At 41.3% G+C, this 17,111-nt stretch overlaps 1 protein-coding gene across 2 annotated transcripts in view; it reads left to right on the forward strand.

The window, feature by feature from the left end:
• BRAP (BRCA1 associated protein) overlaps nucleotides 1-17,111 on the forward strand; it is a 41,605-nt gene that overhangs the window by 6,430 nt on the left and 18,064 nt on the right. For both annotated transcript variants that reach the window (XM_083151407.1, XM_083151406.1), the window contains exons 2-8: nucleotides 627-782; nucleotides 1,936-2,089; nucleotides 7,182-7,371; nucleotides 8,692-8,805; nucleotides 14,419-14,567; nucleotides 14,763-14,838; nucleotides 16,342-16,480. In XM_083151407.1, coding sequence (XP_083007533.1) covers nucleotides 635-782; nucleotides 1,936-2,089; nucleotides 7,182-7,371; nucleotides 8,692-8,805; nucleotides 14,419-14,567; nucleotides 14,763-14,838; nucleotides 16,342-16,480 — 970 coding nt within the window. In that variant the 5' untranslated portion in view covers nucleotides 627-634. The remainder of the gene's footprint in view (nucleotides 1-626; nucleotides 783-1,935; nucleotides 2,090-7,181; nucleotides 7,372-8,691; nucleotides 8,806-14,418; nucleotides 14,568-14,762; nucleotides 14,839-16,341; nucleotides 16,481-17,111) is intronic.

The raw sequence follows: 17,111 nt of genomic DNA on the forward strand, positions 1-17,111 counted from the left end.
CTCTCTCAGGGGGGAGCGACTCTTCATGTTGCGCCCCCATTACAGGAGATCATGGTGACACACAGTTGAAATACCCCCCCCTCCCCCTAAATGTGAGGTGCCTGCTATAATAAATGTGAGTTTCACATGCACACTAGACTTCCTATGCACGTGTCTATTACAGGACAGAGAAAAAAATTGTTGGGGTAGAAATGCATTTGATAAAATTGCATATATGCTACTTTTGTTTGTTTAAAACCATGATTCTAATTTCCATTTTACAGCAGAGCTTTCTGTAACGTTCGCCTTGAATATATGAGTAGTCCCCTCATTACATAGGAGGAAACACATTATTGCTCCTAATGTAATGCTAGCATTCTGACAAAGCTGCCTCTCTCTTCTTATAAATAACTTATGGCAGACCTTGCCAGATATGTACCATCGCTGCTCCCTACATGCACAGTGTACTCTGTGTCATCAAGGTGCAAGCAGTGATTTATGATTGTTTGAGCCACCTCCTCAGCAGAGTACCAACAACCAATTACTGTAACCTGCAGAGTTCTGTATAGGTTTAGCAAATTCACAGTACTATTGTTATCTGGCCTTCCTGTAAACCACAACACATTAACATTTCTGTTCCTGCTCAGCCACCGAGATGTCTGATGAGGAAATTAAAGAGAAGACGTTATGTACTTCAGCAGCCTATTTGGAAGGAAAGGCGCCAGTGGAAAAGACAGCAATCCTGCATCAACATATTGGCAGGAGGGAAATGACGGACATGATAATAGAAACCATAAGTCCAGGTGAATATTCTCATGCAGTCGGCTCTACATCTGAATACAATTTAACTTATACATATATGTGTTTGTCTGTGCTATGTTTACTCCTGAATATATATTAAATCTATGTTTCCTTGCTGTAGGACTCAGGGAAACCCAAACAGTGCATGTTTTCCAGGTATTCTTTCCAGGTTTATCCATTACTGAGCTATATTAAAAGATACTCAAGTGACACTAAGGGGGTATTCAATCACCCACAGCCATCTCCCAACTCCCCGACAGCATTGAACAGGGGATCTCAGCAGAACGAGTTCGACTTCACAAGTAGTCGGACTCGTTCTGCCGAGAACGGCTGGGAAGTGACGAGCTTCCGGCTGCAGCTTACCTCTTCCCAGCCACAGCACGCGGCCACGCCCCCTTCTTGTCCCGCTGCAGGCGGGACATTGAATCCCGCCTGTAAATTCTGAGGACAGGGTCACGGCTGTCGTGCCAGCTCGACAGCCGTGGCCCATAATTGAATACCCCCTTAATATTTCACTTGTGATTATGGGCCTTATTCTGATCTGAGCTCAGTACATATTTGTTCAGAAAATGGGCAAAACCATGTGCACTGCAGGTGGAGCAAATGTAACATGTGCAAAGAGAGTTAAATTTGGGTGGGGTGTGTTGAAACTGAAATCTAAATTGCAGTGTAAAAATAATGTAGCCAGTATTTACCCTGCACAGAAACAAAATAACTCACCCAAATCTAACTCTCTCTATACATGTTACACCTGCCCCACCTGCAGTGCACATGGTTTTGCCCATTTTCCGAACAAATTTGTACTGAGCTCAGATCAGAATAAGGCCCTGTATGCGAAGACCTATAAAACCTGCACTGTCCTGTTAGGTTTCCTGAAGACTGGAGCTCAGAAACACTGGAGGCAATTCAATTGTTTGCGGCTAAACCCCATCTATTGTGTGCATATAAAGCAACGCGCTCCAGATTAGCGCAACAACTGGTGAACTGATGGGGGCCCATTACTTTGGGCTCTGCAGACACATTTGAATTGACCCCACTGAATTAAAAAGTACTAGGCTGTGTCTGGCATATTAGAAAAGTCATTGTATGAAAATAGAGATAATGTAGAAGTTAAAATAACATAAATTACATATATTTTTTTTGTATTCCGCTTAGATACACAAGTGGGCAAAACAGACGACTCGCAGGCAGCTTCTAATAAGGCTGCTCCAGACTCTCCATCAAAACAGCTGCCGGAGCAGATCACTTTCTTCAGTGGAAATCCCTCAGTGGAAATAGTTCATGGCATTATGCATTTGTATAAAACAAAGTAAGGAAAGTGTTAGTAGTTCAGTATCAATTCAACTGACTGTGTTCTACTTCATTATATATTGCATTCTTTTTATGTGGAGCCACGCCCCTTTTGGATTATATACTAAAGTGGTATGTGTTTATGGAAATAAGCAGCATGCGTTAAGGTCGTATTGGCTACGCCATTTATGGAGTAATTGTTATGACTCCCCAGTAATCATTAGGCACCAGAGAGGGCTGGGCTTGGGAACTTGACCTCTCCCCCTATTTTGTGACCTATTCTGACATTCACATCAAAAAAAGTACTCCGTACCACATCAGCATTCCCGCACTGTACTGGCTCCTCCTCACCTTCAGAACACATTTTGGGACTTATGTAGTACCCGGGCGCCCACTAAGCACTTTGCTTAGTGGGCTATTCTCCGTGAGATCATCGCATCGTAGTACCAGTTTAATGTTATAAGATGCATGCGATGCTTTCTTACTAAGTAATTTATTCACTGCTCTTTTCCCACCTGTTATACTTTGCATGCGATGTTACTAAGTAATTTATTCACTGCTCTTTTCAAGCGTAATTATCGCATTGCATCGCATGTCATTGTACCTTTTGTAAAATCGCATGTGATTGCATGCGATTTTTTTAGGATAGGATGAGGCATTAACTGTACTATAATGTCTACACCCCCCCCCCCCCCCCCCTACTATCCACGCCGCCTGTAACCCTTTTCAGCGCAGTGTTACCCTACTATCCACGCCACCCCAAAGCGTCCTCCTGACCTTTTCATACCCCCACTATCCACGTCGGCGTGGAGTTAATTTGTGGCGCCGTGCTAGGAAACAAGTACCCTTAATTTTATATAGTGTGGCGAGCGGAAAACGTAAAGTAATCCACGTCACAACGCTTAGGGCTCGGTGCGCTCGGCACACTATATAAAGTCAACTCAACGCCGACGTGTATAGTGGGGCTATGAAAAGGTAGGGAGGACGCGTTCCGCCGCCCCTCGCTTCGGGGCGGCGTGGATAGTGGGGGGGTTTTAGGAACACATTCACAGCAGCCATACAACACATCTGACACAGTAATGTGGGCACATGTTCACGTCAAACTGTAAATTTAGTGAATAATGATTAAGATAATTAGTAGTCATTACATATTAACAATAACATTAAATATAAGAAGAATCATGAAAACATTAAGAACAATAATGATAAGAAGAATAAATACAATATTATTAACATTAATAATGGATGACAAAAAATGCAGTTACTGAGAGGGCACTGCAGTACCCGTTGGCAGGAGGGTTAGTGCATGCAAAATACTTTGAAATGGGTTGTCTGCACCCACACTTTTCCTCCACATAAACTCCTGCAGATCGAAATTTAAGTGCTGTCTTGTAGTGCCTCTATGTCTCTTATTGTGCCATTTTGCGGCCCCCCACATCCGCTCAATATTCTGTGTGTGTACACCAGATTCCAGGTCCATGAAATTATTTCTGTGATTCACCCTGCAGTGTTCGTAGCCGGCCTGCTGTAGTTTCTGTGTATTATACGCCCTCCAGCAGTCAGAGTATATAATGGACCCGAGGGCGACATTCTCGGTGATGGCAGCCATAAGGGTCGTTTCTACGGCTATGAGGAAGCAGGCCCCTGTCTCCCTGCATATGCTACCGAATACCCATTGCTGGGGCAGTATCCTCCAGACGTCTTACTTCCTTTTCGCAAACGGGGTCTCATCAACCTCCACCACCAATCCAGGGCCTCCAATTTGGGTCTGCGGCTGTAACAGCAGATCCACGGTGCAGGCCTCCGTCATTAGGGCATTGTACTGCACCATCGTCTAAATCGACATATTTAACTCCCTCTGGCAGTACACAACACTTGTAAGGTACTTCACCGAGACCCTCATCGGATGCTCGTTAACGCAACAGTCTGCGTAACGTGCAGCAAATGCTTTTCTTGTAAAAAAAGCAACGCCTCCTCCTCTTATGTCGGCAGGGTGAATAACATCATGTGCTCACCTGCCATGCCTGCGCTGTGCACACCGGTCACTGTAACACTGGAACAACTCTGAGTAGCATCCATCGCTGACACCAAATCACCTCAGGGGGAACTTACGCAACTTCTGACTGACTACGCTATTTACGTAGCTTAAGCTTATTCACAAAGCATAGCTACGGTACTTTATATGCATACATCAGTACTGTATGCATATAAAGTACTGGGATCGCATAGCACTAAAACGGGACATGCGATGCAATGTGATTTCCTTCCGCAAGAGTACATATGTAAATTGGGCGCCCGGCTACTACATAAGTACCCACAATTAATACTCCTCACATTCTCTTCCTGTTCTATATACATCTCTGACCTTTCCATTCCACATTTCAACTTCAGTTCACAAATGATTGCTGCCTCTCCTCAAAGCAGTTTGCTTTTTTTCCACTCCGGCATTATAGGCAGCCAGCATCTGATCCGATTCTTCTCACGATTTCCATTGATCTCCCCAGCAGTCCCAGACTCACAATGTGGTGCATTTTGACACAGGATGTGCTAACTATGTACTTCTGATGTAACCTTCGATGCAGCTGCCCAGTACGATGGATCGCCTCATGATCGATCGTTTGCTTCACAAACAGCCTGCAATCTTCTTAAAAAAACACACTGTGTCGCACGAGCCATTGAAATTGCGCAATCAGCTTTGAAATCGCTTTAGTGTATGGCCAGCCAATGACTAAGCTCTGATCAGCAGGGTCCTCCCCCTCCATTCCTAACCTATCCCTTGGGTTCTGCTACCATGCTACTTTAAGTTTTATGACTCCGGACACAACATGGTTTATAAACCATGTCCAGCAATGTTACATATTCAATGTACTCTGATTTTGTTCATATCGTTTCAGTTTGTCATTTGCATGGCTGTTGACTTGTCGCGCGCTCTCTCCCTCTCTCTCTCTCCCTTTTACTTTTTCTCTTCCAGAAGCAACATATTATTTTATAACTTGTGCAACTCTTAACAGGCACTTGAGCAAATAGAGATTCATTTATATATTACTAGTTACTTATATAATTCACTCATATTCTGCAGTGCTTTACAGTGAATTTTTGGCCATTCACATCAGTCCCAGCTCCAGTGGAGCATACAATGTACATTCCTTTATTACATTCAGATTCATATTGCACAGGAGAAAAATGAAAATAAAAAAATAAAAACTTTTTTTTCTTTAAATATGTCGAATATACAGTAATTCCCTCGCAATCAATGTTGTGGTGGTTTTCCCATCAGTCATTATAGTCAGATTGTACAGCAAATGTTTGCAAAGACAAAAGAAGATGACTCTTATGTGGGATGGGCTTGAAGTCAGTGCTGCAGCCCCGGAGAATCCTTTGTACTCTTCTGCGCTCCTCTCTGTCCTGGTGGTGGGCACAAGTTACTGGAGTACAGGGTGGAATTCGCCCAGCTTTGGCCCTTGTGCATCCTGTAATAATACTTAGTGTTGCATCCATCAGTCCTGTACCTGCTTTCTGTCATTTCAGTTGTGTCTTCCTTTTTTCTGGACCTGGCCACACCCTTCAATGACATCATATACTACCTTTATATCCCACACATTGTCATTAGCCCACACTTCTAGGCTTTTACATAGTAAGATTATACTGACTGGAGAGTTCTGGGAAGTGTCCTATATTCTGGGGCAGAGAGAGCAAACAATGGAATGAAAGTAAATGGGGATCTTGACAAGTAGCCTTAATGGCACAATCCTATAAATTACATAAAGTCCTGTAATAAAAATCTTTGCATGCATTCATTCCTTAATAATTCTATTAGACATATACAAAAGGAAAAAATACATTGTTGAAGTCCCGTTAAAATCCTGACTCAGGTTGTACAAAACAAAGTCTGTGTCATTGTCACTTACAACAACCCAAAGTTATCACATCAAGCTTGTGGTGTCATTAATCCCTGTGGGCTTCATTCAAATATTTCAGAATGTAATAAGTTTAACATCTTTTGAGTGTCACACAACAAATGTAAATTGTTTAGTTCATTTTATGTTTTATTCCTATTTTCCAAGTGCGCAGCCACTGGCTTTAGCATGCCCAGAGAACGGGGTCGAGATACCTCTGTTTCTGGAATATTACCTGGCGCTGCCCCCAAACACTAGCAGCATGTCAATCCTAGAGCGCCTGGAGCTCTGTGAGTGCTTATGGGCATCAGTGATGTGTGTTAATATCGAATTTACATCGTGCTTCCCTACTTTGCAGCCCCCCCCCCTCGGTTGCTGTTGTAATTTCTAAGTAGTAGGATTTCAGTTAAGAGAGCAACATGTTTGTGAATGGAAGCTGGCATAATTAGCATATTACATTGCTGGACATTGGGATCCTTCACCTAGCGATGAATCATAATGGCTGTTACTTATCATTACGGATTACTAAATCTAAATATTACTTTTTTATTTTTCTCTTAATGGCAAATAATGAGAGCAATGCAGACCCATTTTATAACACAGGTGAAAACTAAGGTTATAATGGTTCTTAAGTAGAGTGATCTATATTCAGAATGTCATTGCCATTTTATATAAACAGGTTGGGGTAAGAAGAGCATTGGCTGCTTAATATATAGAGATTTGAATGGAAAATGGTCATAGCATATATTATTTTGGCTCTTCTATTATTGATATCTTTAGTGGCAGAGAATATGCAATGTAATCTACTAACATTCCATTATACAATATGGAGACCGTGCCGGCGGTATGCTAATACCCACAATTGCTCATTGCGCATAATAGACTTGATGAGGGCCATCTAGTTTTGCCCCAACAAAAGGAGCATGCCAGGGCTTATTGGGGAAACAGGGCTGCAGGGGCTATAAACACACAACCTTTGTGTTTTTGCAGTGAAGGAGTTTTTTCGGGCAATCTAATCGGACAGCATTCCTTTCTCATCTGTTAGTTAAATAAAATCCTATGGTTCTCTTTGCATTGAAGACCTCTATAGACACCCCCCTCCCCCCACTTTGCTAAAGAATTAAAAAAATGAAATCACCTGTGATGTATTTACGTTTACATTTCTGTTAATCGCGCCCTGCTTTAACTTCTGAATAACATGCTGTATCTTTGTAGTAAGATGACCTTGCTGAAGGAGGACGTCACGCGTAGTGCAATGATTTGCATTCTTACAGTCCGTGCTACAATGACCAGTCATGATCTCATGAAGTTTGTGGCTCCATTTAATGAAGTTATTGAGCATATGAAAATCATCCGAGACTCAACACCAAACCAATACATGGTTCTCATCAAATTCAGTTCCCAGGTAATTGTCACTCTTCACCGGAGTATTCTTAGCACTGTTTTATACCATTTCATTAAAAAAGAAAAAAAAAACATAAAAGCTGCAATAGAAAAAGCTTAATCATATATTGATCATTCCGCTGTCCTCATGTTCCATCTGCACTAAAGTCTGGTGGTAGCAGAAGAGAACATTTTGGCAGAGCTCCAAAAAGCTGCTCTGACCAATAGTGTGTGGCTAAACTGAGTGTCATTATGGCGTTGTGGACGAATGTGTTACCAGCATAACCGCAGTGAACGTGACTCTGTAGTGTTCATTCTAGCACCCGCCATCTTTGAAAACCCATGCAGTTCCTCTTCCCTGCCTGAGGTGTCGCCCCCAGACCCTGATGGTCAATAATGAGGTCAAATGCCCCCCCCCCCATTGTTAACGCCACCCCACGATCAACGCCAACCCGAAGCGTGGCGAGTGCAGCGAGCCCGCGAGGGGCGGCGGTACGCGTCCTCCGACCTTTTCATACCCCCACTATCCACGTCGGCGTGGAGTTGATTTTATATAGTGTGGCGAGCGCACCTAGCCCAAAGCATGGCGAGCGCACGCGTAATACGTGTGAAGTAATGCGCGTCCCCTCGCGGGGCTCCCCACGCTTCGGGCTCGCTGCGCTCACCACGCTATATATATATATATACAACTACATGCCGACGTGGATAGTGGGGGTATGAAAAGGTCGGAGGACGCGCGCGGGCTCGCTGTGCTCGCCAGCTTTGGGTTGGCGTTGATCATGGGGGGGGGCATTTTACCTTGTAATTACCCATCAGGGTGGGTATACAATTAAAAATCGGGGTCTGGGGGGCATTTAACATTGTAATCAGCCATCAGGGTGGTTGTACAATGAAAAATCGGGTCGCATCGCATGCGAGTTTTCTGACCCGATGTCAAAATTGGGCGCCCAGATATTACACAAGTACCAATAAAGTATATAATATTGTCTCCCCTATTGCTCCCCCCTGCCAATATGTTCTGTGGAACAGCCCTAATAGATATACAACATCATTTGTGTTGTCTGCAACAGAGGGTTCATCCATGTGACTATTTTGTGACAGGTATGAAGAAAAAAACATGACAAAAGATTGATCTAGTGTTACATTGTTTATAGAAAGGATTGACAGCTCTGTGTTAAACACATCAGGTGATCTCAGTTACTGATGGGAGACTGATGTCCATATGCCATAGGAGGTTCAGGACCACTTCATCACCATTTGTCCTGAATCACTGGATGCTACTTATTTTGATAATGAAGGGGACTTTACAAACATTACAGTAACTCTTCTTGTTTGTCTCCAGGCGGACGCAGATAGTTTTTACATGTCAAGCAACGGACGTCAGTTCAATTCTATTGAAGAGGATGTTTGCCAGCTGGTCTATGTAGAAAGGGCAGAGGTGTTTAAGTCTGAAGATGTGAGTATTCTGCACGTTTTTTTCCATAGAATTTGTATTTATATAAAGTACACTCCTTTACCGAATTGTCTACGTTGCACATTCCAAATATTGAATGAAGAATTATGTACAGATATGTCCTGCAACTGGGATGCATAGGGACGCTGTGCTGATTAATTGGATATGCTACTTGTATCTAATGAATGTGTGCATTGTGATTAAGACACATTTTATGTTATGATGTGGGGGCTGAACACATGTAAAAGCATATTATACTATAGAGGCTGCCTGAGGATCCTCAGAGGTTCGACCATTGTACAGCTTTGTTCTAAAAGTCTGTAAACCACCGTTGTCTCCCAAGTAGCTGGCTGAGCGTTCTGAGTCGTAGTTCATGAACTACGGTCATACTTGCTAATTATGTACCATATATATTACAAGGCTGTTTCACACCCAAGTTTCAGTTATACATTTTATGAGCCGTTTTAATTAGCTGTGATCAATTTAGATCCTTGGTATGGAGGTTTTCATTCAGTTTGCAAAATAGGTTTAAAGAGCCGCTATTAAAAGTCCTACTGTAATTTTCCCGACCATATATTTTACAGTTATAATTTCATGACCGAACTTGACAGGTTTGTTTTCCTGCAAGTAATTGTTTTCTGTTTATTGTCTGTTAATTGTCTCATTTCATTTCCCTACAGCAGGGGTGGCTAAACCTTGTCCTCAAGATCTACCAACAGTTCATGTATTTCAGGCAACCTGATGCACTCTGTTTCTTCACTGTTATGGTTACCTAGAAAGGCCTGATCCAAAAATACTAGAACCCACCCAATCATTTCTCACACCCTTGATGTCTGGGACACGACCAATAGAAAATTCAATCTTGCCCCCTTCCCTAGCCCTCTGGTACCTTTGTTTAACTACCCCAGATTTTGGCCAGGGTGCTCCCGGAACACCTTTGGATAATGGTGGAATAGTTGGATTAAATTTCTTAATGATATTTCCCAAACTTCTTCCTTTCCCACCTTTGCGGAAATTCAAACGTTACACTCAATCCCTCATAAAAATGTCTTTCAATATCTCCAAATCAGATATTTCCACTTTTTGGTAAAATCACAAATCACTGCGAGACCCCTTTCTTCAGCATAAAACGTAGTTTCCGTAAAGCATCTACTAAGGGGCTTATATCTTCTCTGTGCCTTTTTAATGTTGCCTTATAGTTCAAACACTAGAGATTGACATGAAAAGCGTGGGAAAATGATTTGGGAGAGACTGTTGGGGATGAACAATGGTCCGATATTTACACAAACATAGCCTCTAGCTCAATATGTGTCAGGTTAAAAGAAAACGCATACAAATTATTTTATAGATGGTACTATGTCCCAGTTAGGGTTAACAAAATGAATGCTGAGATTTCCCCCCCTTTGTTGGAGATGTAAATGTATATATGACACATTTCTACATATTTGGTGGGATTGCCCTCTCTGGCAAAATATAGCAGCGCTGGCTAACTCTCTTTTTTTTTTTTTATCTATACATCTATACATTGGCTGAAATCACTGCCAAAATCTGGCATATTCATTCTATGGAGTACATTACCAGCATTTTGAAAGGCTCTTCAACAAAATTCATTAAAGTCTTGGAACCCTGGACCATTTACTTTAATGTCACACCAGCTTTTGACTAAATTACCTGGGAAATGACCCTGTGCTAGTTTGCTTGACCTTCTGGTGATTATATCATCCAGCCGGGTTGGATCCCTTTTTTAACCCTACCTAACTCCCCTTCTACCCCTCTTTTCACTTTTCTTTCTCCCTCCTTTTTCCCTTCTGATGACTTTGCTCTTTCTTTGCTAGTTTTGGTACTTGTTTCCTAGCATGGCGCCCACGATTTTCAATCGTATGGCATTGCATCGCATACCATATAGCCGCATGCGATACAATGCGATTTTGGCACCCCTATACGATTTTTAATTATATAAGCACCCCAATGGGTGCTTACAATGTTAAATGCACCCCCAAGCCACCCGCACTATGAACGACAACCCGAAGCGTGGCGAGTGCAGCGGTACGCGTCCTTAGACCTTTTCATACCCCCACTAACCACGTCGGCGTGGAGTTGATTTTAGATAGTGTGGCGAGGGGACGCGTATTACCTTACATGTATTCCGCGTCCCCACGCGGGGCTCGCCACGCTTCGGGCTCGCTGCGCTCGCCACACTATCTGAAATCAACTCCACGCCGACGTGGATAGTGGGGGTATGAAAAGGTCGGAGGACGCGTACCGCCACCCCTCTCGGGCTCGCTGCGCTCGCCATGCTTCAGGTTCCCGTTGATACTGGGGGTGGCGTGGGGGTGCTTTTAACATTGTAAGCACCCATTACCGTGCTTATACAATTAATAATGTTATAGCGGGGCCATTTAACATTGAAAAAACCCATTAGGGTGCTTATACAATTTAAAATCATATACCATTGTATATGGCATACAATGCGATGGTATACGATTTTAAATTGCCATCGCGTGACATCGCATCGCATACCATTGTAAGGCTTATGGTATGCGATGCGATGGGCGCTGTGCTAGGAAACAAGTACCCTAGTTTTTATTATTCTTTAAAATTATAATATCTTAAAATCAAGAGTTGTGTGTGTGTGTGTGTGTGTGTGTATATATATATATATATATATATATATATATATATATATATATATATATATATATATATATATATATATATATATGTGTATATATATATATATATATATATATATATATATATATATATATACATAATATATATATATATACATAATATATATATATATATATATATATATATATAATGTTAAATGTGCCAATTAATATGTTTCTTTTTAATTATGAAACCTCTGCGTAGGTTTTCTTGTGGTTCCTATTCTTTGTATGCATGACCTCTCTAATAAAATGTATTTAAAAAAAAAAAAAAGTAGGAATGAGTGCAGCACATGTACTAAATGTGACAGTTAGCAATGACTACAGCTGTGCACCAGCTAGTGATATGCAAATCGTGGACCGTTGGTAGATCATGAGGACTGATTTGGCCACCCTTGATTTAGGATGTATTCTGTCAAATTAACCCTTTGCGTGCCAACATCTCTGAGAGATGTGCAAAATATCCACAAAAAATGCCAGTGTCGCTCACATTTGTTATATAAATTCAAATAAAAATTGTCTAAAAAAAAAAATTCCTATTTGAGGTAAATATACTATACTGTAGATATAGGGGATATTCAACCCCTTTAATTAATACAGCAAAAACACCACGTGGCTTAGAGACGATACATAGTGTCTGCACCCTCCTCTGGTAATGTAACCCCACTCAGACACTTTTCACATGAGATATCACATTTGATCTAATTCTTTAATTGTCAACGGGAACCACCTGTCGATAGTGTATATATATTTTGACAGTTCAATTGTGTCAAGTAAGTGAGCCGCCGTTTTTTAAAACACACCACATTGATGTGGTTTTGTCTTGTGTTTTTTTTATATTTCGCTCTTTTCAACAGTGTGAATAAAAGCTTATTTTTACTCGTGAAAGTCCATAAAGGTGCACCACGCCGAGACATACTTTTCTCCTTTCTGTTCTTACAAATCTTGTTTATGCCCTCCCGTACAACAGAATCTAATGCCGGGTACACACCAGGACGACTAGGGCCCGATCCCCTCAATCTAGATCCAATTCCGACCAATTGGATGTAGATTGTGTGGTGATTGGGCCCTTTTCTGTCCTGGTGTGGACCGATACCGATCCGATGCGCGGTCCCGCGGGTCGGTCGGTCGTTATTGAGATCCTACCTGCTGCAGGTAGGATCTGAATGATGACCATACAGCCGGGTGCGGGTCGCCATCGGATCGGACCCGCTCACGGTGCACATCGTGAGCGGGTCGTGCCCCCCCGCGTCACCGTGAGCGGGTCGGACGAGACACTGAGGACCCGCTCACGATGTGCATCGTGAGCGGGTCATCCTGGTGTGTACCCTGCATAAGGGAACATACCTATTTATAGAGTATCACTCAGGGGGGTCCATCCTTATTTCCTCAACTATGATGAGGGTCCTGTGCGAATAACAAACTCCTCTTTATGTCTATTTGAGGTAATCATTACAGGTCATTATGATGAATTAAAATGTAATTTTTGGCAGGCAATTTTCACACCTATATTGACAAATTCACTTGGCACTCAGAGGGATAAAAGCAAGAATGTTACATAGTGTAAATACAACCTAGGTATTTGTTCTCCTGCATTTCATATAGTGTTCATTCTACACCTTTCAAATCCCTGCAGTTCGTCTTTCCTGCCTGGGGTGTCGCTGTCCGCTGTGGTGTTTCCAGCAGTCTGACTTGTTTCTCTATGCAGACCAGCTTGTACTAGAAGCACCAAAGCAGACACCAAACACCCCAGGCAGGAAAAAGGAACTGCACGGATTTTGAAATGTGCAGTATGCTAGAATGAACACTTACTTTATACATAGTACTTTGAGGGAATTATATATATATATATATATATATATATATATATATATATATATATATATATATATATATATATATATATATATATATATATATATATATATATACTTAGTGGGATACGCACTCAATAAGGATTCTTAGAGTAACAAGCGGGTGCCAGCCATGTAGATAATAGGAAAACTTAATACCCAAGTCGGATATATGAGGCAGCACTCCAGGTTCAAAAGGAAGGTTTTTTACTTCATGGATAGTGATTTCAAACACATACTGGGATTGCAACTGATAACATGAAGTTAGGCATGGGTTTCAGGGTAAAATAACATAGTCACCACAGCAGTAAAGTGGCAGTCAACGAGCCCCGTTTTGGCTTATCCAGCCTTCATCCTGGGTCAGTCCAGGATGAAGGCTGGATAAGCCGAAATGGGGCTCGTTGACTGCCACTTTACTGCTGTGGTGACTATGTTATGTTACCCTGAAACCCATGCCTAACTTCATGTTATCAGTTGCAATCCCAGTATGTGTTTGAAATCACTATCCATGAAGTAAAAAACCTTCCTTTTGAACCTGGAGTGCTGCCTCATATATCCGACTTGGGTATTAAGTTTTTATATATATATATATATATATAATATATATATTCTGGACAGGTGGCCGAGAATGTGGTAACAACCATTATAGCTGGTGACAATAAAGATCTTTCAGAACTGTACAGGATTGTAAGTGTAATATATGATATTGTTGAGTAGATATTGGTCACTGAAATGCAGATGTTTTTTGAGTGCTGGTAAATGTAACCAATGCCATTGAATAACCAAGTCATGTTCAAGGATATCTTATAAATACTATATGTGATCTTGGGCTAGCTGTACAAAGCCTTAAAAGGTAATACAATGAAGAGTGATAGTACTAGCCATTCAGCTCATACAGTCAGTTTGAATAAATGACTGTTAAGAGCTTATTAGTTGGTGGTTTTTCCACTTTATCACTTTTCAATGCTTAGTACAACTGGCCCCCTATGTTTTATTTACATTGGCTTTTGGAAATACCATGATTGTTTAAAAAATGAAAAAGTACAGTTTTCCATTGGGTTTACAAACGGTACATTATTCCTACATTTCAGGGTGCCAGCCTGCCAGTGATGGATCTGACGGAGCTCCCTAAATGTACGGTGTGCCTGGAGAGGATGGATGAATCAGTCAATGGAATTCTAACCACTCTGTGCAATCACAGCTTCCACAGCCAGTGTCTCCAGCGCTGGGAGGACACCACGTAGGTGCTTGCATGATCTAATGCTCCCAGACGCTGGGTATTTTTTGCCAAATAAATTCCATTTTTGAAATATTAGATTTAATACTATAATAATACAATTAAAATAGTGAAAAAAAAGAGTAATTTCCACTTCTGAATTACACATGTTTCACAAATTTGCATGTATAAAGTAACATTATTTTTTGTATGTTACAGATGTCCAGTGTGTAGATACTGCCAAACTCCAGAACCAGTGGAAGAAAACAAATGCTTTGAGTGCGGTGTTCAAGAAGTAAGTTGACATTTTGGTTCCCTGCACTGGGAGCATGTGGACTCTATTTATACTGCGTGTTTTCTACAGAACATACTGAACAAGTTGTCCTGGAGCCAGGATTGTTGTTTGCACAATGGAGTGAAAGCTCTAATTCATTCCATAATCCCTTGTTTTTTAATCATGCATAAGTATCTGCTTGTGTTTCTTAAAGAAGCGGTGTCCTGCAATACCTCCATATTCCCATATACAACCAACAGCACCTTCCTCATACCGGCATCACATCTGACCTATTCTCTCTCTGTATTAGAGTCTATAATATAAAGTGATTGCTACAAACATTAACTGCTTATGGACACTTTGCAACTCCATGACAAAAAACATATTAGCCATGTTTGTATTTGGTAAAAAGATGATCAATTGTATAGGTGATCAGTGTTTATTTTATATTTATTTTTATTCTTGATGGATGGGGATTTATTTTTGTTGGATTTATTAGTGCTAATGGAGACTATTCAATTCTGGATGCTATTTCCGACAGGGGAAATTAGCAACTGCCGCCTATTCAATGTTGTCGTTTCCGACAGCATTGAAGGTGGTTTTCGACAAAACAGATCTGACCAGATGGATCCGTTTTGTCGGAAATGGCCGCAGATTGTAGAACTCTCTTATGTTTTCCCACAATCTGCAACCATTTTCACCTACGCCCACTTTCTGACACTTGACAGTCCGGTGCTTACTCGATCCACTGGGGAAGGGAGTGTGAGCGTTTCTCCACGGGGGATCGCTCCGAGTGAGTGAAGAGGCTCGCTGATGATCTGGCCGGCGCTACATGGCTCCACGGTGGGACAGGTGATGTGGTGAGGGCTGCCGCGTCGCTCCTCGGGGGTGGCCGGTGAATGTACGGTATATATATGGAACCCTTGGAATTCAAACCCAGCCCATTTATAATGAAAGATTTTCAGCAAAGTCTTTCACCTCCTGAAAATCTCTTGCTCTTTGGGGAAAATAGTTCAGTGTGTACGCACTACTTTGGTAAAAGATCTATCTATCAAAGATTTTGGCAAAGTCTTTTGAGATGAAAATCTTCAAGTGTGTATGGGCCTTTACTGCTGTAAAAATGCATTGTGTATTCGATAAGGCAGTGTTTCCCAACCCTGGTCCTCATGGCCTATTCACAGTCCATACATTAGGGCTATCCCTGCACAAGTTATCGAAGTCATAATATAGCTACCTGTGCTTTGATATCCTCAGTACCTGGACTGTAAGCGTGCCATGGGTACTGAATTAAGGAGTCTTCTTTTTATTGTATTAGACATTTTAGATAAGTATACATTGTTGATGTATGTCAGTAATGTTTGAATAAATAAATTATTCATTTTCTTTTTAAATGTGCATTGCTATTTTTTTTCCAGTATTTTATTATTAAAAGTTGGAAAATATCTACCGTAATTTACAAAGGGTAAATCAAGTTGATAGTGGAACACTACTGCTGGGGTTAACTCCTTGATTTTTACCTTGCAGAATCTCTGGATCTGTTTAATTTGTGGCCACATTGGCTGTGGTCGGTATGTTAGCAGACATGCATATAAACATTTTGAGGAGACGCAGCATACTTATGCAATGCAACTGACCAATCACAGAGTCTGGGATTATGCTGGAGGTGAGCAAACCAATATCCTGGTATGTTCTGTGTGTTTCATAATGGCAATTTACCATTTGTCTTTTGATAAAGCAGTTCTCTGATGCATGTCCTTAGGTTTTCATGTAGTTCTTTTCTGTAACTCCTATGTCTTGATTGTGTATGTTCTAGTGATGATTTTTTTTTTTAATTCAGTAAATACTGTCTCTTATGCACACTAGATAGCCTACTCTACATTAAGGGGGTTATTCTAGTTCACTCGCAAAGGCACAATCACTCTCTAATGGACAAAACCATATGCACTGCTGGTGGGGCTGATGTAATATGTGCAGAGAGAGAGTTAGATTTGGGTGGGGTTTGTACTTCAAACTGATATGTATATTGCATTGTAAAAATAAAGCAGCCAGTATTTACCCTGCACAGAAACCATAAAACACCCAAATCCAACTCTCTGCACATGTTACGTCAGCCCCACCTGCAGTGCATATGGTTTTTTTCAATTAGAGAGTGATTGTGCCTTTACGAGTGAACTTGAATAACCCCCTAAAACTGATTATTAATAAATGGGTTGCTAGTGTAATGACTGAATTTAAATTAATGTATTACCCCCTTCCTGTTTTTGTGTGCAATAACTTGTCTGTGCTTCATCTTC

Source organism: Crinia signifera, chromosome 1 (genome assembly GCF_055691185.1).
Source record: "Crinia signifera chromosome 1, ASM5569118v1, whole genome shotgun sequence".
Taxonomy (NCBI): domain Eukaryota; kingdom Metazoa; phylum Chordata; class Amphibia; order Anura; family Myobatrachidae; genus Crinia; species Crinia signifera.